General features: G+C 63.9%; 2 protein-coding genes and 1 long non-coding RNA gene across 3 annotated transcripts in view; 2 read left to right on the top strand and 1 right to left on the bottom strand.

Moving 5' to 3' along the window:
* Positions 1-7791, top strand: part of SYN1 (synapsin I) — a 31806-nt gene extending 24015 nt beyond the window's left edge. Inside the window, 7 exon segments of the mRNA XM_075071280.1 lie at positions 3849-3960; positions 4354-4496; positions 4976-5050; positions 5494-5596; positions 5798-5938; positions 6284-6590; positions 7535-7791. Coding sequence (XP_074927381.1) covers positions 3849-3960; positions 4354-4496; positions 4976-5050; positions 5494-5596; positions 5798-5938; positions 6284-6590; positions 7535-7791 — 1138 coding nt within the window.
* A 1720-nt stretch (positions 7792-9511) lies between these two features.
* ARAF (A-Raf proto-oncogene, serine/threonine kinase) lies at positions 9512-21868 on the bottom strand. The gene is given in 19 exon segments (XM_075070793.1): positions 9512-10009; positions 10482-10616; positions 12060-12158; positions 12160-12192; positions 12752-12771; positions 12774-12862; positions 13567-13601; positions 13604-13622; positions 13961-14137; positions 14736-14938; positions 15550-15695; positions 16358-16385; positions 16681-16828; positions 17294-17386; positions 17821-17975; positions 18352-18454; positions 18629-18732; positions 20825-21031; positions 21828-21868. Coding segments are annotated over 18 exon segments (1902 nt in total). The 5' UTR covers positions 21002-21031; positions 21828-21868; the 3' UTR covers positions 9512-9871.
* Positions 21869-23555: 1687 nt separating this feature from the next.
* The window catches only part of LOC142047512 (uncharacterized), a 79601-nt gene continuing 75928 nt past the window's right edge, over positions 23556-27228 (top strand). Inside the window, exon 1 of the long non-coding RNA XR_012656783.1 lies at positions 23556-23586. This is a non-coding gene — a long non-coding RNA (uncharacterized LOC142047512). The remainder of the gene's footprint in view (positions 23587-27228) is intronic.

Raw genomic sequence — 27228 nt, 5'->3', positions numbered from 1 at the left:
GTCTCTAGGGGTGTGGCCTGTCTCAACCTGGCAAAACAGGAAGTCCCTCCCCAGGGGGCAGGGGGAGAGATTTTAGCTCGCGGCGGGGGGAGGGGGCGCTGCTCTCGGCTCGGGCGCACCAGGGCAAGCCTGCCCCACAGGTGTGAGCTGCCCACGTGACGGCCCGCCTGCCCACAGGTGAAGGTGGAAAAACCATACGATTTTCCACGGACAGCCACGTGGTGCCTTGACGCGGAGTACGCACGGCCGAAGCCCTTCGCGACGCTGGGGGCAGGCTGGGGGGATCGGGGCAGGCTGGGGGACAGGCTGTGTGTGACGGGGGAGGCACGTGTGGGTCGCACTTGCAGAGAAAGTCTGGGTTTCCCAATGCCAGTGGCAGGAAGTGAGGCAGGAGTGTGGGGGGTTGACTCAGCCCGGGCGGTAGCGGAAGTGGGGCCGTGACCCCAGGATTCCCTCACTGCCTCGCTCCTTGCACAACCTGGGCCACGCTCACCACACATCAGAGCCGGGAAGGGGGCGAAGGACGGGCCCAGAGTCTCAGACCGCTCCCCCCAGCCCCTAAACCAGACACGTGCCCCTCAACCCAGAGGTGGCTGCAGCTGGGTGAGGCGTCCCCAGGCGGCGTTATATGCAGCTGTTCCCAGTGGCTCTGCCCCAGAGGTGGCTGCATGTCAGCGCTGGCCGAGGCATCCTCAGGCGGTGTTATATGCTGCTGTTCCCAGTGGCTCTCCCCCAGGTGGCTGCATCTCAGTGCCAGTCAAGGCGTCCCCAGGTGGCGTTAAATGCGGCTGTTCCCAGTGGCTCTGCCCCAGGTGGCTGCATCTCAGCGCTGGCCGAGGCATCCTCAGGCGGTGTTATATGCTGCTGTTCCCAGTGACTCTGCCTCAGGTGGCTGCATCTCAGTGCCAGACGAGGTGTCCCCAGGTGGTGTTATATGCAACTGTTCCCAGTGGCTCTGCCCCAGAGGTGGCTGCATCTCAGCGCTGGCCGAGGCATCCCCAGGCGGTATTATATGCTGCTGTTCCCAGTGGCTCTGCCCCAGGTGACTGCATCTCAGTGCCGGTTGAGGCGTCCCCAGGCGTTGTTATATGCAGCTATTCCCAGTGGCTCTGCCCAGAGGTGGCTGCATCTCAGCACTGGCCGAGGCATCCTCAGGCGGTGTTATATGCTGCTGTTCCCAGTGGCTCTGCCCAGAGGTAGCTGCATCTCAGCGCCGGCCGAGGCATCCCCAGGCGTTGTTATATGCAGCTATTCCCAGTGGCTCTGCCCAGAGGTGGCTGCATCTCAGCGCCAGCCGAGGCATCCCCAGGCATCGTTATATGCAGCTGTTCCCAGTGGCTCTGCCCCAGAGGTGGCTGCATCTCAGCGCCGAGTGGGCTGCGTCCGACTCTTGACACAGCTCTTTGGTATTTCCTTTAATAACTATTTCATGAGACATTATTTTCTGTCTCTGACCTTTGACCCCTGACGGGCGAAATCGGCCCAGTGATGTCTGAGTGCAAAGTGTATGGTTACTGTGTGTCCATGGAGTGGTGCCTACTGTGATGTGGGCCGGGGGGGGCGGGGCCTGGGAGTTCTCTCCCTGGCTCTGGGAGGGGAGTAGGGGCTGGTGGGTTAGAGCAGGGGGGGCTGGGAGCCAGGACTCCTGGGTTCTCTCCCTGGCTCGGGGAGGGGAGTGGGGGCTGGTGGTTAGAGCAGGAGGGGCTGGGAGCCAGGACTCCTGGGTCCATTCTGTCCCATTTCCCCCTAGTGGGGCGGCTGTAGGATTCACAGGGGTGATGCTGCGCCCGACTTGCAGGGGATTGGCGGGGTTGGGGCAGAGGTTTGATGGACCCACTGACCTGGGTGGGTGCGTCCCGGGGTGTGGGGGGGTCGTGTCTGGTGCGGAGGTGGGTGGGGGATTTACATTTATAGCCCGTTATTCCAGGAAGGGAGAGGGGCGGTGCCAGGCCATGGACAGACGGGCAGGGAGCCAGGCCCGGATTGGAAACAGACGGCCTGGGCTGAGGGGTGGCCAAAACCACGCCTGGGTGTCTGCGCTCACGGGGGGGGCTGCAGGTCGGGAGTGAGGGGCAGGGGGAGCCTAGGGCTGGGCCGGCAGGGGGCTGTGGGTTGGGAGTGAGGGGCACCGGCAGAGCTGGGGCTGGGGGGCTGGGGGTCGGGAGTGAGGGGCACCGGCAGAGCTGGGGATGGAGGCCAGGGGGTTGGGGGTCGGGAGTGAGGGGCACCGGCAGAGCTGGGGATGGAGGCCGGGGAGCTGGGGGTTGGGAGTGAGGGGCACCGGCAGAGCTGGGGATGGAGGCTGGGGGGCTGGGGGTCGGGAGTGAGGGGCACTGGCAGAGATGGGGGTGGAGGGGTTGTGGGTTGGGAGTGAGAGGCACCGTCAGAGCTGGGAGTGGAGGCCAAGGAGCTGTGGGTTTGGATGAGGGGCACTGGCAGAGCTGGGGGTGGAGGCTGGGGGGCTGGGGATCGGGAGTGAGGGGCACCGGCAGAGCTGAGGCTGGGGGTCGGGAGTGAGGGGCACCGGCAGAGCTGAGGCTGGGGGTTGGGAGTGAGGGGCACCGGCAGAGCTGGGGCTGGGGGCGTGGGTCGGGAGGAAGGCTAGCTGGCAGAGACTAGAGGCGGAGGGTTGGGAAGTGAGGGGCACAAGGCAGAGCTGGCCAGCGTGGGCTGTGGATCGGGAGGGAGCGAAGTCAAGCCGCAGAGCTGGGGCGTGGGGCCTCGTGGGTCGAGTGAGGGGCGACTCGGGCAGAGCTGGGGCTGGGGGTTGGGAGTGAGGGGCACCAGCAGAGCTGGGCCGGGGGCCGGGGACCTGAGGGCGGAGTGATGGGGCACCGGCAGAGCTGGGGCGGGGGGCCGGGGACCTGGGGTCGGCGAGTGAGGGGCACCGAGCAAGAGTGGGCCGGGGGACGAGGGACCTAGGGGTCGAGATGAGGCACCGGCAGAGCTGGGCCAGGGGGCCGGGACCTGGGGTCGGGAGTGAGGGTTCTCGCCGGGGACCTGGGGGCAAAGTGCGGGGCACCGGTCAAGCTGGGCCGGGCTGTGGTCGGACACGTGAGGGCACCGCAGAGCTTAGGGATGCGAGGCCGGGGGTGGGGTCGGGAGTGAGGGGCACTGCCAGAGCTGGGCAAGGGGCTGTGGGTCGGGAGTGAGGGGCACCAGCAAGCTGGAGATGGAGGCCAGGGTGGGGTCGCGAGTGAGGGGCACCGGCAGAACTGGGGCTCGGGGCTGTGGGTCGGAGTGCAGGGGCACCTGGCAACCTGCGGGCAAAGGAGCGGGGGGTTGGGGGGTCGGGGAAGTGAGGGGCACTGGCAGAGACTGGGCCGCTGAGGGGTGGGGGCGGGAAGTGAGGGCAACGGCAAGAGGTTCTGGCGGGGGGATCGGAGGACCGGGGAGTCGGGGTCGTAGTTCGAGGGGCACCAGCAAGACCTGGGATGGAGGCCGGGGGGTTGAGGGTGGGAGGTGAGGGACGCAGAGCTGGGGATGGAGGCCGGGGTTGGGGTCGGGAGTGAGGGCAGACCGGCAGAGCGGGGCTGGAGGCTGGGGTGGGGGTCGGGAGTGAGGGCACCGGCAGAGCTGGGATGGAGGCCGGGGGTGAGTGGGTCGGGAGTGAGGGGCACTGGCAGAGCTGGGAATGGAGGCCGGGGTTGGGTCGGGAGTGAGGGCACTGGCAAAGCTGGGCCGGGGGCTGGGGCTGGGGGTCAGGAGTGAGGGGCACTGGCAGAGCTGGGGCCAGGGGCTGGGGGGCTGGGGTCGGGAGTGAGGGCACTGGCAAGGCTGGGCTGGGGGCTGGGGGTCGGAGGAGGGGCACTGGCAGAGCTGGGCCTGGGGGTGGGGGGGCGGGTGAGGGGCGCCCCTTTCCCCCGATCCCCACCCGCTCTCTCGCTCTCCCCGCAGCTGACGTCCCCCAGGTACCCTGTGGTAGTGAAGATAGGCCACGCCCACTCTGGGATGGGCAAGGTAAGAGCCACGCCCCCTTTGTCCTCTCTCCCCTGTGCTCCGCCCACTTTGCGTGGGGTGTCCCCAGGGGCCCCCCGCGCTGGCCCTCTAAGCGATGGGGGTGGGGGAAATACTGAACAGAACGGGGGCGAGGGGGCAGACAGGGAGATTCCCACCTCTCTCCCCATTGGTCAGTCTGAGTTCCTCCCCAGGGGGCGGGGTTTGTGTCTCTAGGGGTGTGGCCTGTCTCACCTGGCAAAACAGGAAGTCCCTCCTCCGAGGGGGCAGGGGGAGAGATTTTTATCTCGCGGGCGGGGGGAGGGGGGCTGCTCTCGGCTCGGGGCGGCCCAGGGCAGAGCCCCTCGCCCCCCAGGTGTGAGCTGCCCCACGGTGACGGCCCCGCCTGCCCCCCAGGTGAAGGTGGAGAACCAGTACGATTTCCAGGACATGGCCAGCGTGGTGGCCCTGACGCGGACGTACGCCACGGCCGAGCCCTTCGTCGACGCCAAGTACGACCTGCGGGTCCAGAAAATCGGCACCAGCTACAAGGCTTATATGTGAGCGTCCCCCATGGCGCCCGGTCCTGCCCCACGGTGCCCTGTCCTGCCCCACGGCACTCCCACCCCACCCCATGGTGCCTGCTGCTGCCCCATGGTGCCCCATCCCGCTCCACAACACCCCCACCCTGCCCCATGGCACCCCATCCCATCCAGCAGCATCCCCGCCCTACCCTGCGGCGCCCCATCCCACCCCACAGCACCCTGTCCTGCCCCATGGTGCCCCTGCCCTGCCCCACAGTGCCCTGTCCCACCCCACAGCACCCCCGGTCCTGCCCCAAGGCGGCCTGTCCCACCTCGCAGCATCCCCTCCTCACCTGACAGTGCCCCTGTCACACCCCTTAGGGGTCCCTGCCCCACCCCAAGGCTGTCCCCAGTGCCCGGCCCCGACTGCCAGGGGAGAGCGCCCTCTGCCCCACCCCCTGACACCCCCCTGGTGCCCCCTGGCCTCCCCCTCTAACGCCCCCGTCTCGGCCCAGGAGAACCTCGGTCTCGGGGAACTGGAAAACGAACACGGGCTCGGCCATGCTGGAGCAAATCGCCATGTCCGACAGGTGAGGGGCTGCGGGGGACCCCCGGGGGGCGGGGCTCCATGGGGCTGGGGAAAGGGCGGGGCTAAGGAGGCTAGTGGGGGCAGGGCTCGGATAGCCCAGATGGGCAAGGCCAGTGGAGGGCAGGGATGGGGAGGGGTCTGGTTGCCCGCTGGGGGTCTGGGGTTTGAGGGGGCCCCACGAGGAGGGCTGGGGGCTGTGCAGGGAAGAGGTGGCCTTTGGGGTCAGTGTGGGGGATGGGGGGCTGTAGGGGGGCCCGGTGGGGTCTGTCTGCGGGGAGGCAGCATCTCTGTGCGGGTGGAGAGGTCTCTACGTGGGGGAGGGCTATAGAGGGGTCCCCGGAGGTTGGAGGGCAGGGGTCTCTGGGGAGGTCATTGGAGGGTCCCCAAGATCTGGGGTGGAGTCTCTGTTGGGGGGTGTTGCTCAGCCCCCTTCCCACCCCCCAGGTACCGGCTGTGGGTTGACACCTGCTCGGAGATTTTCGGGGGGCTGGACATCTGCGCAGTAGAGGCCCTGCACGGCAAGGACGGGCGCGACCACATCATTGAGGTGACCCCACTGTTGGGGGCTGGGGGGCAGCCAGGGGGGCAAGGCTGGGAGGCCGGGGGGAGGGAGCCCACAAGTGGCTGTGTCAGAGTCTGTCTCCTGGACGCCTGGGTCCCCAACAAGGGGACGGCCGAGGAGCCGTCCCCCCCCCCGGACGCCTGGGCCCCCCCCACTGCTAACGAGCCCCCCACTTCTCCCTCCCAGGTCGTCGGCTCCTCCATGCCGCTGATCGGGGACCAGCAGGACGAAGACAAGCAGCTGATTGTGGAGCTGGTCCTGGGGCGCATGGCGCAGGCTCTGCCCCGAACCCCCACCCCCTCCCCGGTGCGGGGGAGCCCGGCCCAGGTACCCCTGCCCCGAACCCCCACCCCCACTGTGGGAGCCCCGGCCCTCCACCGGCCCCGGGGGGTGGGGACACAGGTCTCTGCATCCAATGCCCTGTCCCACCCCCTGGGTCATTGCGCAACACCCAGGGGAAACTGAGGCACCACACAGGATTCAGACCAACCATTAAGAAAATTCCCCCATCCCCATCCCCGGTGTGTGTGGGGGGCTCGGCCCAGGTACCCCCCACCCCCCCATAACTTCGTGACCCCACTTCCTGAGCAGTTCAGGCTCCCCCGCAACGTCCCCTCCTCACCCCCCCAGGCGTGACCCCTCCCCCAACTAACGCCCCCTTTTCTCTTACAGGTGCAGGGAGCCCCGGCTGGGCAGAGACAAGGACCCACGGCGCAGCAACGGCCCCCGCCGCAGGGTGGGTGGCAAACAGCAATCCCCACCCCCCCACTGCACAGCCCCCCCATTGATCCCCTGCTCCCCACTGCAGGCCCCCCACTGATCCCCCCTACAGGAGCCCTCATTGATCCCCCCATCAACACACCCCCGAGCTCCGCCCCAATGCAAGCCCCCACACTGAGCCCACCCCCGCCAAATACCCACGAGCGCCACCCGCCCATCCACCTGGAACATGCGCTCCCCACCTGTGCCACCACTAACGGTGTTTCTCTCTCTCTGCAGGGGATCGCAGCCACCAGCCCACACCCAGCGCCCCCCGTCCAGCAACGACCCCCCCCCACAGGGGCAGCAGGGTCTCCGGCCTGGGTCCCAGCCCGGCGCTTCCCCCCTGCAGCAGCGCCTGCCCAGCCACCGGCCCCCAGCAGCGCCCCATGGCCCCCCCTCGCAGCGCAGCCGGGGCCCCAGCCCCACAAGGGCCCCGAGCCCCCAGCCCGGCGGGGAGCCCCCCCAGCTCCCCAGCCCCAGCGGGGACCCAGCCCTGGGGCTGGGGGTCAGTCCCCCAGTCGCAGGCGAAGTTCCGGGGGGGCCTCTCGCAGCCTCAGCAGCCCCCATCAGCAGCGCCCCCGGGGCCCAGCAGCGAGTGCCGCCCCGGCAGAGCAGCCAGGGGGACCCCCAGCCAGCGGCCCCCCCCCAACCTCGTCCGGCGCCCCCACACTCAGCAGCCACGCCCAGCGCCCAGGGGGGCAGCCGGCCCCCAGCACACGGGAAACCCCAAGTGCTCAGAAACCCACCCCGGAGCTGCCAGTGCCCCAGCCCAGATGAAGTAAGGACCTCCCAGCCCCCCCCCCGACTCTGGTTCCTCTCCTGGTCTGGAAGGGAGGGGGGTGAGGCTGGGAAGCTGGAATGCCTGGGTTTCTCGCCCTGGCTCGGGAGGGAGTGGGGGCTAGTTGAGGGGGGGTAAAACCAGCTGTCAGGCCTGTGGGGTGGAAGTCGGCGGGGGGGGTGTCTCTATTCTCCTGCTGCCTCTCTATTGCTATGGCCTGCGCGGGCGGGGGGGTGTGTTCAGTGCCTGTCCAGGAGGGGCCCCATCACCTCTGCTGTGCTACCGCCTGGCAATGGATTATTGTGTCTTCTCTCCCCCTTCCCCCCCGTGGCCCCCTCCCCCCCAGCAAGTCCCGTCTCTTGACCAGTTCCTTCCCCTCGCAGAGCCGCGCGCGGGCAGCGCTAGCCCGGAGGAGGCCCGGGCCGGAGTCTCCGGTCGCTGCGGCCAAGCTCGCCAGCCTCTTCTCCGAGTGACCCCCCGCCCCCCCAGAGCTTCGCCAGCCTCTTCTCCGAGTGATTCCCCGGAGCTTCGCCAGCCCTTCTCTCGAGTGATCCCCGGAGCCCCCCCGGAGCTTCGCCAGCTTTCTTCGAGTGACCCCCGGAGGCCCCCCCGGAGCTTCGCCAGCCTCTTCTCCGAGTGACCCCCCCCAGAGCCCCCCTGGAGCCTCGCCAGCCTCTCTCCGAGTGACCCCCCCGGAGCTTCGCCAGCCTCTTCTCCGAGGGAACCCCGGCCCCCCAGCCTCTTCTCTGAGTGACCCCCTGGAGACCGTCCCCGGAGCTTCGCCAGCCTTCTCCGAGTGACCCCCCGGAGCCCCCTGGAGCTTCACCAGCTCCTTTCCGAGTGACCCCCCCGGAGCCATCCCCGGATTCGCCAGCCCTCTTCCGAGTGACCCCATGGAGCCCCCACAGAGACCCCCGGAGCCTCGCCAGCCTCCTCTCCGAGTGACCCCCCCTCCCGGAGCTTCGCCAGCCTCTTCTCCAAGTGACCCCCCCGGAGCTTCGCCAGCCTCTTCTCTAGTGACCCCCCCACCGGCCACTGGGCCCTCCCACTGCCCCCCGCTCCCAGAGACCCGAGCCCTCCACGTGACGCCAGGGCCCTCCCTGAGACCCCTAACCGCCCCATAGAGCTCCTGGGGACCCAATGACGCCCCCCCTGCACCGTCCATGCCCACCGGAGACCCCGCGCCTGCTGTGCCTGGAGCCCGAACCGCTGCGGTCACCCCCAGACACACTGGGGTCCCACAATGTGCCCTCTGCTGGGGGTGGAAACAGCCAGGTGGGTGTGGCTGTGATGAAATTAATCCCCCCCCCGGCACCGAATCCACCCTAGCCCCCTCATTCCTCCCGTGAGCCCCCAATCCACCCAGCCTCCTGTTACACCTCTGCTGCCTCCAGTGAGCCCCCAAAATACACCGCCCCTCATAACTCCCTGCTGCGCCATGAGCCCCCCAGATCCACCCTAGCCCCCTTAACACCCTCTGCTGCTCCAGTGAGCCCCCCAAATCCACCCTGCCCCCCATAACAACCACACGCTCCCTCCCATGACTCCTCAATCCACCGGTTCCTGTAACCCCCCTGCTGCCTCCCTTGAGCCCCCCAAGCCACCATAACACCCCCACATCCTGCCCGCAGCAACTCCCCATGCCGCCCCCAGCCCGAATCCACGCGAGCCCCCCTGTAACCCCCTCATGGCCCCGAGACCCCCACCCCCAATCCACCCTACCCCCACAACCCCCACTGCCCCCTGCAAATCCCACCCCCAAATCCACCCAGCCCCTGTAATCCCCCATGCTGCCCCTGCGAGACCCCCACCCAAATCCACCCTAGCCCTGTAACCCCCCCATGCTGCCTCCCGTGAGGCCCCCCACCTCTGAACCCACCCTAGCCCCTGTAACACCCCACATCTCTGCCCCCCAGCAACACCCCGCTCCCCCACCAGCCCCCTATGTACCACCAGCCCAGCCCATCTCCCTTTCCCCAGTGGCCCCCTGCAACACCCTCCTGCTCCCCGTCAGCCCTCCTGTACAGATCTCAAGAGTCTTGCCCCCTCTATATTTTTGAGTGCCCCCCAGCGCTGTGTCGTGACGCCCCCCAGCGCGTGATATTTGCGTGTTGTTTTCGTGTTGTGTCATGACGCTTCCACCCCTGCCCCAAATCGGGCCCTGGGGGGCAAAGGAGGGAGCCCAGGATTGGGCCCCTCCCCCCCAGATGCTGCTCTCCCCCCAGTTCCCACTGTGCATAGGATGGTGTGGGGGCGGGGCCGTCGAGCACAAATTGCTCCCCTCCCGTTAGTGATTCTCGTGACACTGTCGTGGGTCCCCATCGTCTGTGATGTCAAAGAAACGCGGCACGAGGCCGAGCAACCAGAGACCGATATATTAAAACAGAGATTTAACAGCCCGCAGGTCGCCCTTAATGCAGCCACCTCTGGGGCGGGGCAGCCGGAAACGGCTGCATAGAATGGCCGGCTTGGCTGATGCTGGGATGCAGCCACCTCTGGGGCAGGGTTGGGTGGGGAGGTGTCACACATTGATCTCCAGACAATGGAAGTTCCTCTGGGGCGATGCTGGCCCTGAGGTTCGGGTGGGGGGAGAAGCTCCCCAGCCCCTTGGAGTGTTTGCCCCCTTCCTCCACATTTGCTTCTGGACGCCTGGGTCCCCAAGCTGGGGGAGGCTCGGAGCAGCGACAGCTCCTGGCACCGGGGGTGTCCATCTGCCCAGGCTAGGCCAGGGGGCGCAGGGGTGATGGGGGGGAGGAGCCGCGGGGGTCAGGGTGGGAGGCACGGTGCAGGGAGGGCTCCGACATGCTTCGCTCCAGCTTGGGGAGGAGGCGCTGCAGCTGCTCCACCGTGGCCAGAATCTGGGGGGAGAAAGGGGGTGAGACGGGTCCCTCCAACCCCCGCCCCTGGAGCCAGGGAGGGAACCCAGGAGTCCTGGCTCCCTGCCCCCTTCTCCACTCTAACCACTCGTCCCTACTCCCCTCCCAGGGCCAGGGAGAGAACCCAGGAGTCCTGGCTCCCAGCCCCTCCCCGCTCTAATCACCAGACTCCACTCCCCTCCCAGGGCCAGGGAGAGAACCCAGGAGTCCTGACTCCCAGCACCCCCTGTTCTAACCACTAGCCCCTAGTCTGCTCCCAGAACTGGGGAGGGAACCCAGGAGTCGTGGCTCCGTGCCCCCTTCTCCGCTCTAACCACTAGTCCCCACTCCTCTCCCAGGACCAGGGAGAGAACCCAGGAGTCCGGGCTCCCAGCCCACCCTCCCTATCCACCAGACTCCACTCCCCCCCAGAGCCGGGAGAGAACCCAGGCGTCCGAGCCCTGCCCCCACTCACCTGGGGGAAGAGGGGTCTCTCATCTCGGTTGAATTTCAGGCAGTTCATCATGAGTCTCTTCAGGGCCTTGGGGCAGGTGCTGGGCACCCGGCTCATGTCAGGGGACAGGTACCCCCGGCCCACCATGAACAGGATCTGGGGGGCAAGGTGTTGGGTCAGAGCCAGGACACCCCCAAACCCCCATTTAGAACCCCAGAAGTTGCGGTCGGGAGTTAGGGGCACTGGCATAGCTGGGAACCCTGGGCTGGGCTGGCAGGAGCTGCGGGTCAGGAGTGAGGGGTGCAGGGGGGCTGTGGGTTGGCAGTGAGGGGCTCCGGGGCACTGTAAGTCAGGAGCGAGGGGCGCCAGGTGGCTGCAGGAGGCACCGAGAAGTGCTGGGGGGCGCTGGGGGTGTGTGGGTCAGCAGCGAGGGGCGCCAGTAGACGTGGGGGGCTGCAGCTGGTGGTGAGGGGTGCCAGGAGGCTGTGGAGGCAGCTGGGGGCGCCGGGGGGCTGTGGGTCAGTGGTGAGGGGCGCCGGGAGACGCAGGGAGCTGCGGGAGGAAGTGAGGGGTGTTGGGTGACGTGGGGGCCTGCAGTCGGCAGTGGGGGGTGCCAGGGGGCTGCAGGTCAGCGATGAGGAGCACCGGGGGAAGCAGTGGGGTGCAGTCGGTAGCGGGGGGCTGCGGGAGGCAGTGAGGGGTGCCAGGGGCGCTGGGGGGCTGCAGTCGGCAGCAAGGGGCACCAAGAGGCTGTGGGTCCCCGGTGAGGGTTGCTGCGGGATGTTGGGGGGCTGCAGTGGGCAGTGAGGGGTGCCAGGGGGCTGCAGTCCACAGCGGGAGGCTGCAGGAGGCAGCAAGGGGTGCCGGGGGTACTGGGGAGCTGCAGTCAGCGGTGAGGGATGCCAGGGGGCTGCAGTCGTCACCAGAGGGTGCAGGTCAAGGAGGGCTGGGCAGTACCCGGTCACGGCTGCGGACGTGCCCATAGGGAAGGCTGTGGGTCGGCAGGGAGGTAGGCTAGGGCATGGGGGTCGAGGAGGGCCACGGGGGGGGCACCTGGGCGCTGGGGGGGAGGAGGGTTGCGGGGGGACACCGGGGGGTGGGGGGCTGGCAGTACCTGGTCGTGGCTGTGGACGTGCCCATAGGGGAGGCTGCGGGTTGGCAGGGAGGGGTGCAGGGGGGACAGAGGTGCTGTGGGGGGTAGGAGGGCTTTCCGGGGGGGGGGTCCTGGGGGCCGGTACCTGGTCGCGGCTGCGGACGTGCCCATAGGGGAGGCTGCGGGTTGGCAGGGAGGGTGCAGGGGGCACAGAGGTGCTGTGGGGGTCAGGAGGGCTCCGGGGGGTCCTGGGGCCGTACCTGTCGCTGGCTGCGGACGTGCCCATAGGGAGGCTGCGGGTTGGCAGGGAGGGTGCAGGGGGCACAGAGGTGCTGTGGGGGGGTCAGGAGGGCTCCGGGGCGGCGTCCTGGGGGGCCTGGTACCTGTCGCGGTGCGGACGTGCCCATAGGGGAGGCTGCGGTGTTGCAGGGAGGGGTGCAGGGGGCACAGAGATCTGTGGGGGGTCAGGATGGGCTCGGGAGGGGGGAGCCCTGGGGGGCCAGTACCTGGTCGCGGCTGCGGATGTGCCGTAGGGGCGGCTGCCCGTGAGTGAGCTCGAACAGAACCACCCCGTAGGCGTAGACGTCGGACTGGAAGCTGTAGGGGGCTTCTGTCCTGCATGCGGATCACCTCGGGCGCCTGCGGGGAGACACCGTTAGGGGCCTGGAGGGAGGCGCGGGGGGCAGGTTACAGTGGGGCTCTATGGGGCACAGCGGAGGATTTCACCATCCAGAGCATGGAGCCCAGCACCTGGGGCACGGTGTAGATGCAGCAGAGGGGTAGTGGGGTCAGCAGGGCGCTATGGGTGCTGTGTGGGCTCGGCAGGGCGCTGTGGGGGTCAGCAGGGCGCTATATGGGCGCCGTGGGGGTCAGCAGCGGCGCCTTGAGGGTCAGCAGGGGCGCTATGGGTGCTGTGGGGCTCGGCAGGGCGCTGTGGGGGTCAGCAGGGCGCTATGGGGCGCCGTGGGGTCAGCAGGGCGCGTGAGGGTCAGCAGGGCGCTATGGGTGCTGTGGGGCTCGGCCGGGCGCTGTGGGGCTGTCAGCAGGGCGCTATGGGGCGCCGTGGGGGTCAGCGCGTGAGGGCGCCGCTATGTGAGGGTCAGCAAGGGGGCGCTATTTGGGGGTGAGCTGGGCCTATGGGGCACAGCAGGCGCGCATGGGGGTGAGCTGGGCGTGATGGGCGCTGTGGGGCTCTCACCATCCAGAGCACGGAGCCCGGGGCTGCTCGACCCGGCGGGCCCCACTCCAGTGCGTCTTCACCGTGGCCAGGCCGAAGTCACCGATCTTCACCGTCAGCCCCTCGTGCAGTGCAGGAAGATGTCTGGGGGGGTTTAGGGGCAGCTGCCATCTTGCATACACCCCCTCATTCTTCCGGGCCCTGCCAGCCATCTTGGAACCGCCCCCCCCCATTCCCCCGGCCCTGCCGCCATTCTTGGATAGAGCCCCCCCAGTCCCCCACCCTGCTGCCATCCTGGATACGCCCCCCCCTCCCACCGCTCCCCCCCTCCAATTCCCCCGGCCCTGCCGCCCATCTTGGATACGGCCCCCCCAGTTCCCCCCACCCTGCTGCCATCCTGGATACGCCCCCCCATTCCCCCGGCCCTGCCGCCTCTTGGATACGGCCCCCCCAGTCTTCCTGCCCTGCTGCCATCCTGGATACGCCCCCCCCATTCCCCCGGGCCCTGCCGCCATCTTGGATACGGCCCCCCAGTCCTCTGCCTGCCCTGCTTGCCATCTGTGATTCGCCCCCCATTTCTCGCCGGGCCCGGCCTCCCATTCTTGGATAGAGCGCCCCCAGTCCCCCCACCCTGCGCCATCGCTGGATGACTACCCCCCCCATTTCCCCCGGCCCCGCCGCCCTCTTGGCTATGGCCCACCCCATTCCCCGGCCCTTCCGCCATCTTGGCTTACCCCCCCCATTTCCCCGCGGCCTGCCGCCATCTTGGATTACGACCCCCCATTCCCCCGGGCCCTGCCACCACTGAGAGCCCGGCAATCGGGGGCCGGCAGGCTAGGATACAGTTGGATTTCAAGTCCCTGGTGGATGATTGTTTTGGCTATGAAGATAACTAGGGAAGGAAGAGAAAAGCGTGGGGGAGCCCCCAATGAGCAGTGCCCCCCACTAAGCCTAGCCCCCCCTATTCCATAACGCCAGCCCCCCGCCATGAGTCCTGCCCCACCCCATCCCTCCACTGTCAGCTCCCCCATAGCGCCCTGCTGACCCTCACGGCGCCCTGCTGACCCCCACGGCGCCCCATAGCGCCCTGCTGACCCCCACAGCGCCCTGCCGAGCCCCACAGCACCCATAGCGCCCTGCTGACCCCACTACCCCTCTGCAGCCCCCCCATATTCCCAACCCCCTGCCTCCCCACCCTTTCCCCACTGGCAGCCCCCCCCCGGGACTCACTCCATGCCCTGGGCCGTCTGGAGCGCCACCTCGGTGCGGGCGGAGGCGTCCAGCCGGGTCTCGCAGACGTGGAGGTGCCGGTACAGGCTGCTGCCCTCGCACCACTGGGTGATGATGGCGAAACTCGGCCGCGTCATGAACCCCATGAACAGCAGCACGTTGACGTGACGCGTCCGCCTGCGGGGACCAGGCGGGGGTCACTGGGGGGCAGGTGCTGCGGTCTGCCCCCCCACCCCAGCCCACCACCCTCGGATGCCTGGGTCCTTCCCCAACACCATCCCCAAAAGCCTTGTTCCCCCCAAGACTGGTACCCCCAGATGCCTGAGTCCCTCCTGCTGCAAACCGCCACCCCCGGACACCTGGGTCCCTCCTGCAACACCATCCCTGGATGCCTGGCCCCCACCCCAGACACCGGGATCTCTTTCGTCCCAAACCGCCACCCCCGGACTCCTGGGTCCCCAACAAACTGCTAACCCCCGGAAGCCAGAGTCCCCCTTCTTGCTCCATGAACCCCTGGATCCCTCCTTCCGGCCTACAAACCCTGACACCGGGGCCCCCTCCCCAGTCTGCCTTTGCCCACCCCGGACGCCAGGGTCCTTCCAGCCCCACCCGGATGCCGGGGCTCCCCCTGGATACGGGGTCCCTCCTGCTCCCCCAAGAGGCCAACGTCCCTCCCCGCCACCTGCCCCCAGACTCTGGGTCCCCACTGGATGCCGGGGTCCCTCCTGCCCCCCTCCCAGAGGCCAGCGGTGCTCCCAGACGCCGGGGTTCCTACCTGAGTACCTGCATCTCGTTCTTGAAGGCTTGCACCTGCTGGGCCGTGGGCTGCGTCACCTTGAGGATTTTGACGGCCACGTGGCCGTGCCAGCGGCCCTGGTAGACGGTGCCGAAGGAGCCGGCTCCCACCCGGCGCAGCAGGATAACCTCATGTGGGGGCACCTCCCACTGGTAGCCCGAGTCCCGGTAGCCCAGGGCCTTCTGCAATGGGGAAGGCGGGGGGAGAGGGTACTGGGGGACTCGTTCCGTTCCCTTCCCCAACCCTGCCCAGCCGGGGGGACGCCCCAGCCGAACGCTGCCACCAGCCTTGGACCCCGCCTCAGTTTCCCCTGGTGCAAATCCCTCGAAAACAACCGATCCCTGGCTTCTTCGGAGCCCCCCTTCGTGGGACGGCCTCTGGGGTGTCCCCCCACAGCTGTCTCTTCTTCAGACCCCACCCGCCCCATGGGGTGCCCCGGAGCAGGATGGGTACTGTCCGCAGCTCTCCACACTCCCGGCACGACCGGTCTTTCTCGCCCCTGCCCCCCATCGGTGGCGTGGAGGAGTCAGGGGGCGGGGGATGGAGTTGGGGGCACAGGCTCAGGGGTGGGGGTTCACGTCAGGAGCCGTGGGGATGAGGGTCAGAGATAGCAGGTGGGTGGGGGGCAGGAGATGGGGGCCCGATGTGGGAGAGGGGGAAGAGGGTACAAGGCTGGGGGAGTAGAGCAGGATTGGTGGGTATGGGGGGAAGGGGATGAGGGAGGTGCAGGGCGTCGTGGGGGGCAGGGACACTGGGGGGGCAGACATCACCCCAGCCGCCCCCCCCAACTCACCACCCTCTTCTTGTCCTCGGCCGATGACGCCGACCCCTTCCGCTCCTTGGGGGGCTGAGGGGGCGACTTGGAGGGGGCGCCACGGCGCCCGGGAGGCTCTTGGGGGGGGCTGGGACCTTGAGGAGACCCTTCCCCCCGACCTGGCGCTGGGCAGAGAGAGTGGAGTGAGCCAGGGACCCCAGAGCTGCCCCCCACCCCCCNGGCACACTAAACATTTCCCATGGAGGAAACTAGGACTCCTTATACACTGTAGAGAAAAATCCCAACTTGGGTAAGCAGGTGTATTGGATGGCTATAGGTAATTTTCCATCTGTAGTTTCTTTGAAAAGGGATTTTCCAGGATAATGCCTTCTAACATAATTTGTAGTATTAGGTGGCTCACTTTTCATCATCCTTTATATAGGATTTAAAAAAAAAAAGAAGAGGGCTGTTATATAAATAATGTTAAAGACTTGAAAGGTACAGTGCTCAGTACACAAGACCCACCCCCAGCAGCACAGCGCCCCTCGAACCCTCCTAGCAGCATAGCGCCCCGAGCCCCCTGCCCACCCCTGCAGCACAGCACCCCCTGAACTCTCACCTGCAGCACAGCGCCCCCCCTGAACCCTCTGCCCACCCCCAGCAGCACAGCACCCCCCGAACTCTCACCTGCAGCACAGTGCTCACTGTTGAGCCCCCCGCCTGCCCCCTGCAGCACTATGCCCCCCCGATTCCCCAACAGCCTGGTGCCCCCAAGAACGGTGCCTCCTGCTGAGCCCCCCTGAGCCTCCCCCCCAGCCCGGTGCCTCCAAACCTCGGGGGTTCTCACCGTCTGTGAAGAAGCTCACGGCCGCGATCTGAAAAAGGGGGGAAGAGCTCAGAGACCCCGAGAGGAAACGAACCCTCCAGGGTCTGTCCGTCCGGGTCTGCAGGCGTCCGTCTGTCCCCGTCTCTGCGCCCCCTGCTGGCGGGGCCGAGCCCTGCGCACGCCCCATGATTCCTGGCTCCTTCCCCCGTCCCCCCCCGCTGGCCCCCTTGGGCCCATTCCCCCCACCCCCGAGCCAGCCAGTCCCTGCCCTGGGGCTGATGGGAGCCGGTGTCCCCTGCAGGCGCCAGGCCCCGGCCCCACTCCCCGCCCTGCCGGGCTCTCACCTGCCGGGTGGCGTCGTCCCCGGGCTCGGCCGTGCTGACCATGTGCACGTTGGGGGTGGAGGTGGAGCGGTGGCGTTGGAGGGGCTGCCCCCCGCCAGGGGGGTCCGGGAAGCTGAAGGCGTCGGGGCCAAGACACTGCTGGTGGGAGCTGGGTGGAGGGGCACAGGCAGACGAGAGCCAGGTCAGCAGCTCCCTTCCCCTCTGCGCCCAAGGGACTGACCTCCCTGAGTCCCTGGCCCGTGGACAGGGGTCCTAGCCCCTCCCTCCGCCCCTCCCTGACCGATCCATGGGTCCCAGCCATGGTCGCCCTGGAGTCACACCCAGAGCTCCGGCTCCAGATTCCCCCGGGATCCCAGCACCCCTCGCAGCGGCCTCCCAAAGCTTTCGCACAGTCCCTGCCCCCCAGCACATCGGGACGCCCCCCTCCCCTTCGCTCTCGGGCATCCAGGTTTCCATAGAACTGTATGACACCAGATTTCCTGCCGCCCCGTTTACACAGCTCCCGCCTCTGGTCACTCTGGATCGATGACCCGACCTCTGTGTCAGGCCCCCCGCAATTTGGGGGTGATTTCCTCCCACTCCCCCCTGGGGTGGGACTGGGGGGCTCCCGTACCTGGTGAGTTGCGGCGTTAGAGGGGCCAGGCCGGGCCGGGCCAAGGGGGAAACCTGCCCCTGCACGTCGGGGTAGGGGCCATGGCTGTAAATCCTGTAGGGGGAGGAGAGAGAATGTGGGGTGCAGATGCCCCTCACTCCCGACCCGCAGCCCCGTTTGCCCAGCCCTGGGCTCCCCTCCAGCCCTGCCTGTGCCCCTCACTCCTGATCCACAGCCCCTGTTCGCCCAGTCCTGGCCACCCCCATCACACACCCAGCTGTGCTGATGTCTCCCACCATCCCCTTCCCATTAGCACTCCGGACGCCTGGGTCCCCTCGTCCCATGGCAGGCCAGGGAGGGTCCCCATGGGCCTGCCTCCTTTAGGTACAGGCATGGGAGGGGCAGGGAGGGCTGCAGGGGGGGTCACTCACGGGCCATGGGCTGCACCCAGGGCCACACACACGCTGGGCATACGGCTGGGGGGTTGAGGGCTGCGGGGGATCTGGGGGAGGCCTGGGGGGGTCGTGGGGGATCTGGGGGCCACTCACGGGCAGTGGGCCGCGTCCAGGGCCACGCACACGCTGGGCACGCGGCTGCTGCAGTGCTGGTGGAATTTGTAGCCGCATGTCTGGCAGCGGAAGCCATGGAAGAGGAACTTGAGGCAGAAGTCGCAGAAGGCCAGGCTGAAAAACGTCTTACGGACCTGGGGGGACAGACGGACACATGTAGGGTTATTGTAGGGTCTCTGGGGGCTGAGGCGTTATTGTTGGGTCTCTGGGGGGCTGGGGCGTTATTGTTGGGTCTCTTGGGGCTGGGGCGTTATTGTAGGGTCTCTGGGGGGCTGGGGCGTTATTGTTGGGTCTCCGGGGGCCGGGGTGTTATTGTTGGGTCTCTGGGGGCTGGGGCGTTATTGTTGGGTCTCTCAGGGCCGGGGCATTATTGTTGGGTCTCTTGGGGCTGGGGCGTTATTGTAGGGTCTCTGGGGGCCGGGGTGTTATTGTAGGGTCTCTGGGGGCCAGGGCGTTATTGTTGGGTCTCTCGGGGGCTGGGGCGTTATTGTAGGGTCTCCTGGGACTCACAAAGTTGTGCATGGTGAGTGGCACCTCGTCCAGCACCTCCACGTAGAGAACTTGCCCCTCCAGCGGGGTGATGTCCGTGTCCCAGGCGGTCGGCAGCTTCGTCCTGCCAGAGAGACGGGTCAGAACCAGACCCAGCCCCCGGCTTCCTTGGCCGGGTCGCTGCCTCCCATGCCCGGCCCCCAGCCCCCCCAAACTCTCCCGGTGTCCCTCTCGCCCGACCCACAGCCCCCCCGAACCCTGATGGAGCTCCCCACTCCCGACCCGCAGCCCCGCTCACCCGCCCAGGCGCCGATACACCGCGCAGCAGTCCTGGTTCAGCCCTCGCACCTTCAGCGCTTTGTCCAGGGCATCGTAGACGGTGGCTCCCGGCCGCACATTGACCTGACATGGGGGAGGGGTTACACACGGCTTCTGCCCCCCCTCCCCCCCGGGCACTGGTGAGCTCAGCCCCCCTCCCCCTGCACAGCCTGCAATGGACCCCCCCACGTATCCAGGTAGACGCCCACACTCGTCAAGGGCACGGCTGGAGTGCCCCTCACCCCCGGGGAGCTGTGCAACAAGACACACACGTGTGCAATTGCACGGACGGTGCTCATGCTCCCCTGCATGCCCAGGGAGCCGTGTGCAATGACACTGCCTGTGCTCATATCCCCTGCACACCCGATACATACCAAGGGAGCCGTGCAAGACCCGTGCTTATGCAATTGCACGGACCATGCTCATGCTCCCCGGCACACCACGGGTGTGCTCCGGCAGCCGTGCACTGAGCCAGGCGCGTGTGCAGTTGCATGGTCTGTGCTCACCCCCCCTGCACATCTAGGGAGCCGTGCAAAGCACTGGAGGCTGAGGAGAAGAGACATAGGAACGGCCAGACTGGGTCAGACCAAAGGTCCATCCAGCCCCGTCCTCTGCCAGTGGCCAATGTCGGGTGCCCCAGAGGGAGTGAACAGAACAGGGAATCGTCAAGTGTCCATCCCCTGTCACCATTCCCAGCTCCTGGCAAACAGAGGCTAGTGATACCATCCCTGCCCAGCCTGGCTAGTAGCCACTGATGGACCTGAACTCCATGGATCCTTCTAGCTCCCTTCTGAACCCAGTTATGGCCTTGGCCTTCACAATACCCTCCAGCAAGGAGTTCCACAGGTTGACTGTGCATTGTGTGAAGAAATACTGCCTTGTGTTTGTGTTAAACCTGCTGCCTGTTCATTTCATTGGGGGACCCTTAGTTCTCGGGTTGTGGGAAGGGGTAAATAACACGTCCTGACTTACTTTCTCCGCCCCAGTCATGATTTTACAGACTCTATCATATCCCCCCGAATCACCTTAATTCCAACCTGAACACTCCCAGGCTGATTAATCTCTCCTCATACGGCAGCTGTTCTATATCCTGATCATTTTTGTTGCCCTTTTCTGAAACTTTTCCAATTCCAATCTAGCTTTTGGGAGACGGGGTGACCACACCTGCACGCAGTATTCCCGGTGTGGGCGAACTATGGATTTATATAGAGGCTCCATGGTATTTCCTATCTCCCTTTCTTAATGACTCCCAACGCTCTGTTCGCATTTTTGGCTGCCGCTGCACATCGAGTGGATGATTTCAGAGAACTCTCCACAGCGACACCAAGATCTTTCTTGAGTGGTAACAGCTAATCCAGACCCATCATTGTGTACGGAGAGTTGGGATTCTGTTCTCCGATGTGCATCACTTTGCATTGATCAACGTTGAATTTCATCTGCTGTTTTCTTGCCCAGCCTCCCAGTTTGGCAAGATCCCTTTGTCGCTCTTCGCAGGCTTCCTGGGACTTAACTCTCTGGAGCAGTTTTGTGTCATCTGCACATTTTGCCACCTCCCTGTTCACCCCTTTTTCCAGATTGTTTATGAGGATGTTGACTAGAACTGGGCCCAGCACAGACCCCTGGGGGGGAACACTGTTTACCCCCTCCATTCTGAAAACTGACCATTTGTTCCTACCTTTTAACCAGTTACCGCTCCATGAGGGGACCTTCCCTCGTATCCCATGACAGCTCACTTTGCGTAAGAGCCTTTGGTGAGGGACCTTGTCAAAGACTTTCTGGAAATCTAAGTATACTAGATTCACTGGATCCCCTTGTCCACACGCTTGTTGACCCATCAAAGAATTCTAGTAGATTGGTGAGGCGCAATTTCCTGTTACTAAAACCCTGTTGACTCTTCCCCAACAAATTTCGTTCATCGATGTGTCTGACAGTTTGGTTCTTTACTAGTTTCAGCCAGTTTGCCCGGTACTGAAGTGAGGCTCACTGGCCTGTAGCTGCCGGGGTCACCTCCGCAGCCCTTTTTAAAAATTGGCATCACATTAGCTACCCTCTGGTCATTTGGTTCAGTCAGCTTGTGCCTGAGGCTGGCCGGGGACCTGCTTGCTCCCAGCCCCTACCCCAGGGTCCCCTGCCCCAGGGCCCCCTGCCCCGTCCCCCCGGCGAAGGGGCCCCTCACCACGGTGCGCTGCTGGTTGGGGAGATAGACCTTGACGGTGCCGGTGCCGGCGCCCAGACCCGCGTCAGCTGCGGGGCTCTCGTCCGGCGCCAGCCCCCGGGGCGGCTCCATGGGCCCCGGGCCCTCCAAGCGCAGGCCATTGGAGATGGGGCAGGAGGAGTCCGAGCAGCGCCGCATGGGGGGAGGCAATGGGGAGGGGGAGAGAGCCTGGGGAGAAGGGGGGAGAGTGAGACACAAGACGCCCCCAGTAGCATAGTGCCCCCGCCGACCCCTACCTGCCCCTGCTATTCCAACACTAGGGTCTCCGACCCCCTGCTCTGCCTAGCGCCCTCAGTCCTGGACCCCTGGGTTCTCTCCCTAGCTCTGGGAGGGGAGTCGGACCTGGTGGGTGAGAGCAGGGTGGGGGCTAGGAGCCAGGACTCCTGGGTTCTCTCCCTGGCTCTGGGAAGGCAGTGGAGGCTGGTGGGTTAGAGCAGGGGGGCTGGGAGCCAGGACTCCTGGGTTCTCTCCCTGGCTCTGGGAGGGGAGTGAGGGAACAGCAGTGGCTGTACCTGACAGCACTCACCTAGCATGGGCTGTCGGGTGGGGAAGGGGCTGCCAAGAACTGGGGTCTTTGGGGCCTGTGAGGCCGTGGGGTCAAAACCAGCCCCAGCTGCTCCCAGCGTGAAAGTGTCACCCTGCGGCTGGGCAGAGAGCAACAGCCTGGCCCTGGGGTGCAGCCAGCTCTGGGGCAGGGCACCTGGGGAAACAGCCGCATATAACATGGGGGCAAAGGGAGGGGGATTCCATTGCACCGTGGGGCGCTTCAGCCCCCGCTGCCCCCCTGCTATGGGGGGTGGGAGATTCCATTGCACCGGGGGGCGCTTCAGCCCCCGCTGCCCCCCTGCTCTGGGGGTGGGAGATTCCATTGCACTGGGGGGGGCGCTGCAGCCCCCGCTGCCCCCGTGCTCTAGGAGTGGGAGATTCCATTGCACCCAGCTGGAGGGGAGCAGGAAGTTCCTACCTGTCACAAGGAACCAGCCACCATCTTGAATGAAAGTACCAAAGGGGCGTGGCCTGCGGCCTGACGTCATATGGGCGGGGCCTGTGTGGGACGGGTTTAACCCTTCCCCTGCTGCAGGAGTCCCGGGTCCTCTCCCCGGCTCTGGGAGGGGAGGGGGACTAGCGGTTAAAGCGGGGGGTGGGTCTGGGAGCCCGGACGCCTGGGTTCCCCTCGCTGGCCCTGTGTCACTCCCCACGGGGCGGCAGAGACCGGGAACTGGACTTGTTTCTCCCGGAGCTGCCTGGACGCCTGGGTTCCCTGGGCCTGGGAGGGGTGAGGGGGGTCTGAGGATCCCAGCTAGGGCCGGGCGCTGGGGGGTTCCGTGGGGCTCAGCCCCTCCAGCAGGACACACACACACACCACACACACAACAAGAGCACACAGCTTCAGCCCTCCAGCAGAACACACATCACACACACCAACACACAGTCTCAGTCCCTCAGCAGATCGGACACACACACACAACCACACAGAGCACACGGCTCAGCCCCCTCCAGCAGGGAACACACTCACACACAAACAGTAGCACATGGCTCAGTCCCTGGAGCAGGGGAACACACACACACAGCACCGGCCTCGCCCTTCTCCAGCAGGGACACAACACCACACACAGAGCATCAGGGCTTCAGGCCCCGTCCAGCAGGGAAATAATAAAACACCACACCCCCAATTTCACACAACACCAACACACTTGTGAAAAGCCACATAACTAAGTCCAGTATTCAGAACTGAAAAATTAAAGAACTCAGGATAGACTAGATAGATAGATGATAGGTGACTGGGGGTAGATTAGAGAAATAGAGGGGTGGCTGGGGATAGATGATAGAGGAGGTGCTGAGAATTGATGAATAGAAGGTTAGATGTATGTGTGTATAGAGTTGATAGATAAATTAGAGGCGAGGAGTGTGTCTATGAGATGACAAGATGAGATGAGGTTGCAGATAGATAAAGAGGTGTGTTATAGGGAGATCTATAGTTTTAGATGTGGCTGGATGGATGGGAGAGGTGGAATTGATAAAGAGGAAGATGGTGGATGATAATAGGAGGTTGGGTGGATAGAGGGGACGGAGGATGGGATGGTGGTGATGATGGAGATGAGGGAGTCATGAGTGGATGGCATGGATAGTGGAGGATTGGTGATTAGGATGGAGTAGAGAGAATGGAGGGATAGAGGGAGGGATGGTGTGTGATGGATGGATGGAGGGAGGAAGGGAATGGATGGGATGGGAGGACAGATTGTGGAGAGATGTATAGTGGGAGATGGAATGGATGCGGTGGAATTTGATAGGGGGAGGATTGAGTGGATAGAGGCAATGGACGGGGATGGAATGAATGGAGGATAGAAGAGGAAGATGAATGATAGATGAGGAGTGGAATGGGTGGTTGGTAGTGGGGAGGAGGATAGAGGCGAGAGGGACGGATGGATGGATATGTGAATGATGATATGGGCAGGGAAGAGGGCCGAGGCAGGATAGAGGAATGGATGGGTGGTTGGATTAGTGAGAAGGGATGGATGGGTGATAAGATGGGGAGGCCGACTAGAGGGATGGATAAGTTGGTTGATAGTGGGGAGATGGATGGCATGGTGGATAGTGGGAAAGAAGGAGATGAATGGAGGTGATAGAGGGTGGAGGGAATGATGGATGTCGTGTGTTGGATGTGGAAGGAATCGGAATGGTATGAAATAGAGGGAGGATGGGAGGGGTGGAAGGGAGGAGGAGTGATGGGAGGATAGAAGGCATGGATGGATGGAGGGTGGATTGATGAGGGGATGGATGGATAGAGGTGAGGATGGTATGATGGATGGATGGGGATGATGGATGGATAGATGGATGGATAGTGGGGAGGAATTGGCATGGATGGATAGAGGGGATGGATGGTATGGATGGATAATGATGTGGCATGGATGGATGGGATAGTGGGAGGATGGATGGATGTGGTTGGATAGTGGGGAGGGATGATGGATGTAGGAGGAAGGATGAAGGGTATGGAGGATGGATAGAGGGGGGATGGATGGCGTGATGGACAGAGGAAGGGAATGGATGGATGATAGGATAGAGGGGAGGGAGGGATAGAAGAATGACTGGATAGTTGGAGGATGGTAGATGGATATGGAGGTGGTGGCGGGGGGGATAGAGGGGTGGGAGGATGAAGAGGATGGTAATGGTGGATGGTAATGGGCATGGATGTCATGGATGGAGGATAGAGGGGAGTGGAGGGATAGAAGGGTATGATGGGTGGATGATAATGGGATGGATGGATGGAGGGATAGAGGGGAGGAGGGATAGAGGATGGATGGGTGGATGGATAATGGGGAATGGAGATGGAGGGATAGAGGGGGAGGTATAGAAGGGTGGTATGGGTGGATGGATAGTGGGAGTGGATGGTATGGATGTAGAGGGAGGGATGGATGGAGGATTAGAGATAGGAGGAGGGATAGAAGGGATGGATGGATGGATGTATGGATAGGGGGAGGAGGATAGAAGGATGGAATGGTGGACTGGATATGGGATGGAATGATGGAGGACAGAGGGGAGGGAGGGATAGAAGAGATGGATGGTGGAGGAAGTATTGGAGGGAGGATAGAACGGGATGGATGATGGATGGATAGAGGGGGAGGATAGACGGGATGGATGATGGATAGATAGAGGGGGATGGATGGATGGATAGAGGAGAGGATGGATAGAGGGGATGGTATGGTGGTGATATGGGGATGGATGGAATGGATGGATAATGGGGAGGATGGTGTGGATGGATAGAGGCGCGAGGAGGATAGGGAAGGATGGATGGATGATGGATTAGTGGGGAGGATGATGGATGGAGGGATAGAGGGGAGGAGGTAGAGATGGATGGTGTTGATAGGGGGATGGATGGATGGGGGTTGTCGGTAGTGGGGAATGGATAGAGGGCTAGGATGGATGGGATAGATGGGGAGGAATTGATGGAGGAAGAGGGTGGGAGGGATAAAGGGATGATGTGTGGATAATGGGGAGGGACTGATGGAGGATTAGAGGGAGGGGAGGATAAAGTGATCCGGGGATAGGGACTAGTAGTCAACATTTCCTAAATGAAAATCGTAGATGATGCTTTTAATGATAACCAAACATTCTATTTCAGAGACGGACCAATTAAAACCTCCTCCCATTCCATTTCAGAAAGTAGGGATGGATGTGGTTGGAAGGGGGAGGGATGGATGGATGGAGGGATAGAGGGTGGTAGGGATAGAAGGATGGATGGTGTGGATGGTAGAGGGAGATGGATGTGATGGATGGATGGAGTGAGAGGATGGTATGGATGGTGAAGATAGAGGGAGGGAGAGATAGAAGGGATGGATGGGGTGGTTGGATAGTGGGCTATGGATGGATGGTTGGATGGAAGAGGTGGAGGATGATGGATATATGGGAGGGATTGATGGAGCGATTAGAGGTGCGGAGGATAGAAGGGGATGGTGGTAATGGGAGACTGATGAGGATAGAGGGGAGGATGGATAGAGGGGTATGGATGGGTTGGATAGTGGGAGGGGATGGGCATGGATGGAGGATTAGGGGGGTGGGTAGGGATAGAAGGGATGATGGTGGATGGATAGAAGGGAGGATGGATTGATGGAAGATGGATAGAGGGGAAGGGAGGATGGATGGGGATGGACAGAAGTAGGGATTTAATCTTCTTGTCGAGCCCCGGTGCCCTGGACTGTGCCCCACCCCACTCCACCACTCTCCTTGGCGCCCCGTTGGCCTCTCCTCAAGGCCCGTCCCCTGCTCGGTGCCTCTTCCCCTCAGGCCCCGGCCACCACTCGCCGAAGGTGGGGCGGAGAGGAAGCACCACTGCCAAAACCAGAAGTGTGGCACCTTATGGGAGCCATTTTCCCCCACAGGAGAGCTGCAGTTCACTCAGGGGCCAGAGCCCTAGCCTGGCATTTTTGCAGGAATCCCAGTGGACCTGTCTAGGCTCGGAAGCTCTGGAATCTGGTTAAACGATACCCGGCCAAAGTCGCGCCTTGACACTAAGCGTAACTGCGGTGGTCAGCTTCCTGGCTGTGCTCCTCACTTCCGCCTGTTGTCTAGGTGTGTGTGTTCTGCGGTGAGTCATCGTATCTCAATGACAAACAACGAAGGCCCGGCTCCCTGCCTTTGCGCTGTCTCTCTTCTTTCTGCACCTATGTACATCCGGGCCCTCTTCCTTTGTCTTTCCCAGCGACAGCAGGAACGCTCAGAACGTTGACGCTGTGTCCCCCTCACATGTATTTCCTTCATTGCCCGGATCATCCTCCTTGGACTGCATCCTGCTCACCCCACTCCTGGCTGCTCATACCTGCGTCCTCCCGCCTTCTCCTTCTGCCCCTTCCAGCCGGGTCTCCATCTTCTTCTGTGACATCTTTCCTCCTGCTTGAACTCTCCTGCTCTGACACCAGGCTCAATGCCCTAGCTGGTGCACACCGAGATGCCCTGGTGGTTCAAACAGGGCCTGGTTTTCATCCTCTGTCTTGCGTCGCCATTGTGTCCGCCGTCATCAGGTCCTTCGCCTGGGAGGGCAAGCGCAAGGCCTTCTCGACGGTGGCTCCCACCTGGCTGTCGATTACAGTCTTCTACAGGCACCATCATCTGGATAACTTCCAGCCCTCAGCAGCTCCTCTGCCGAATAAAGATGCTCTGCACTGTATGTCAGCCCCCATGCTCAACCCTCGTCTTCTACACCCTGAGGGATGATGCAGACGAAGGGGGCTCTGAAAACCCATCAGCCAGATGGTGGGCCTCTCTCGGGACGTAGGTGCAGCTTGGATGAGACTTGGCTTGCCCAGCCCCAGAGATGGAGGTGCCAGGAACTTCCATGTACAGTCTAGAGGCTGGCTCTAAAGTGAGCTTTGGGGGCCAACAGGCTGACGAGATATTGCTGAATTTTAGTTGTTTTCTTGGTCACCTCTTTTTGAGTCACCTCGATGGATCCTCTTCTTGAGTTGTCTTTCTGAGCTGTACTTTCCTTGAGTTGTTCTTCTCAGTCAATTTCTACTTTGAAAAGCAGCAAAGAGTCCTGTGCGCCTTATAGACTAACAGACGTATTGGAGCATGAGGCTTCGTGGTGAATACCCACTTCGTCAGGATGCGTGCTCCAGTGTCTGTTAGTCTGTCTCCTTCTCTTGCTTCTGTGTCGTCTTCTTATAATCTTTCTTTGATGGCCTCCTTTGAGCTGTTCTTCTGAGTCATCTTTTTCTGACTCTTGCTGTTTGAGCTGTCATCTACTGAGTCATCTTTGGTTGTCTTAAGGTCAAATCTTGTCCCACTCAGACGCTGCGTAACTTCCTCTCATTAGGCTCGGTGTTTTTCCAGTGCCAGTGCTGATGGCTCAGGGCTGCTCTGGGGGCCCG

This window comes from Chelonoidis abingdonii, chromosome 11 (genome assembly GCF_003597395.2).
Source record: "Chelonoidis abingdonii isolate Lonesome George chromosome 11, CheloAbing_2.0, whole genome shotgun sequence".
Lineage (NCBI taxonomy): Eukaryota > Metazoa > Chordata > Testudines > Testudinidae > Chelonoidis > Chelonoidis abingdonii.
Note: the sequence above shows the minus strand (reverse complement) of the source record. Positions and strands in the feature narration are given on the sequence as shown.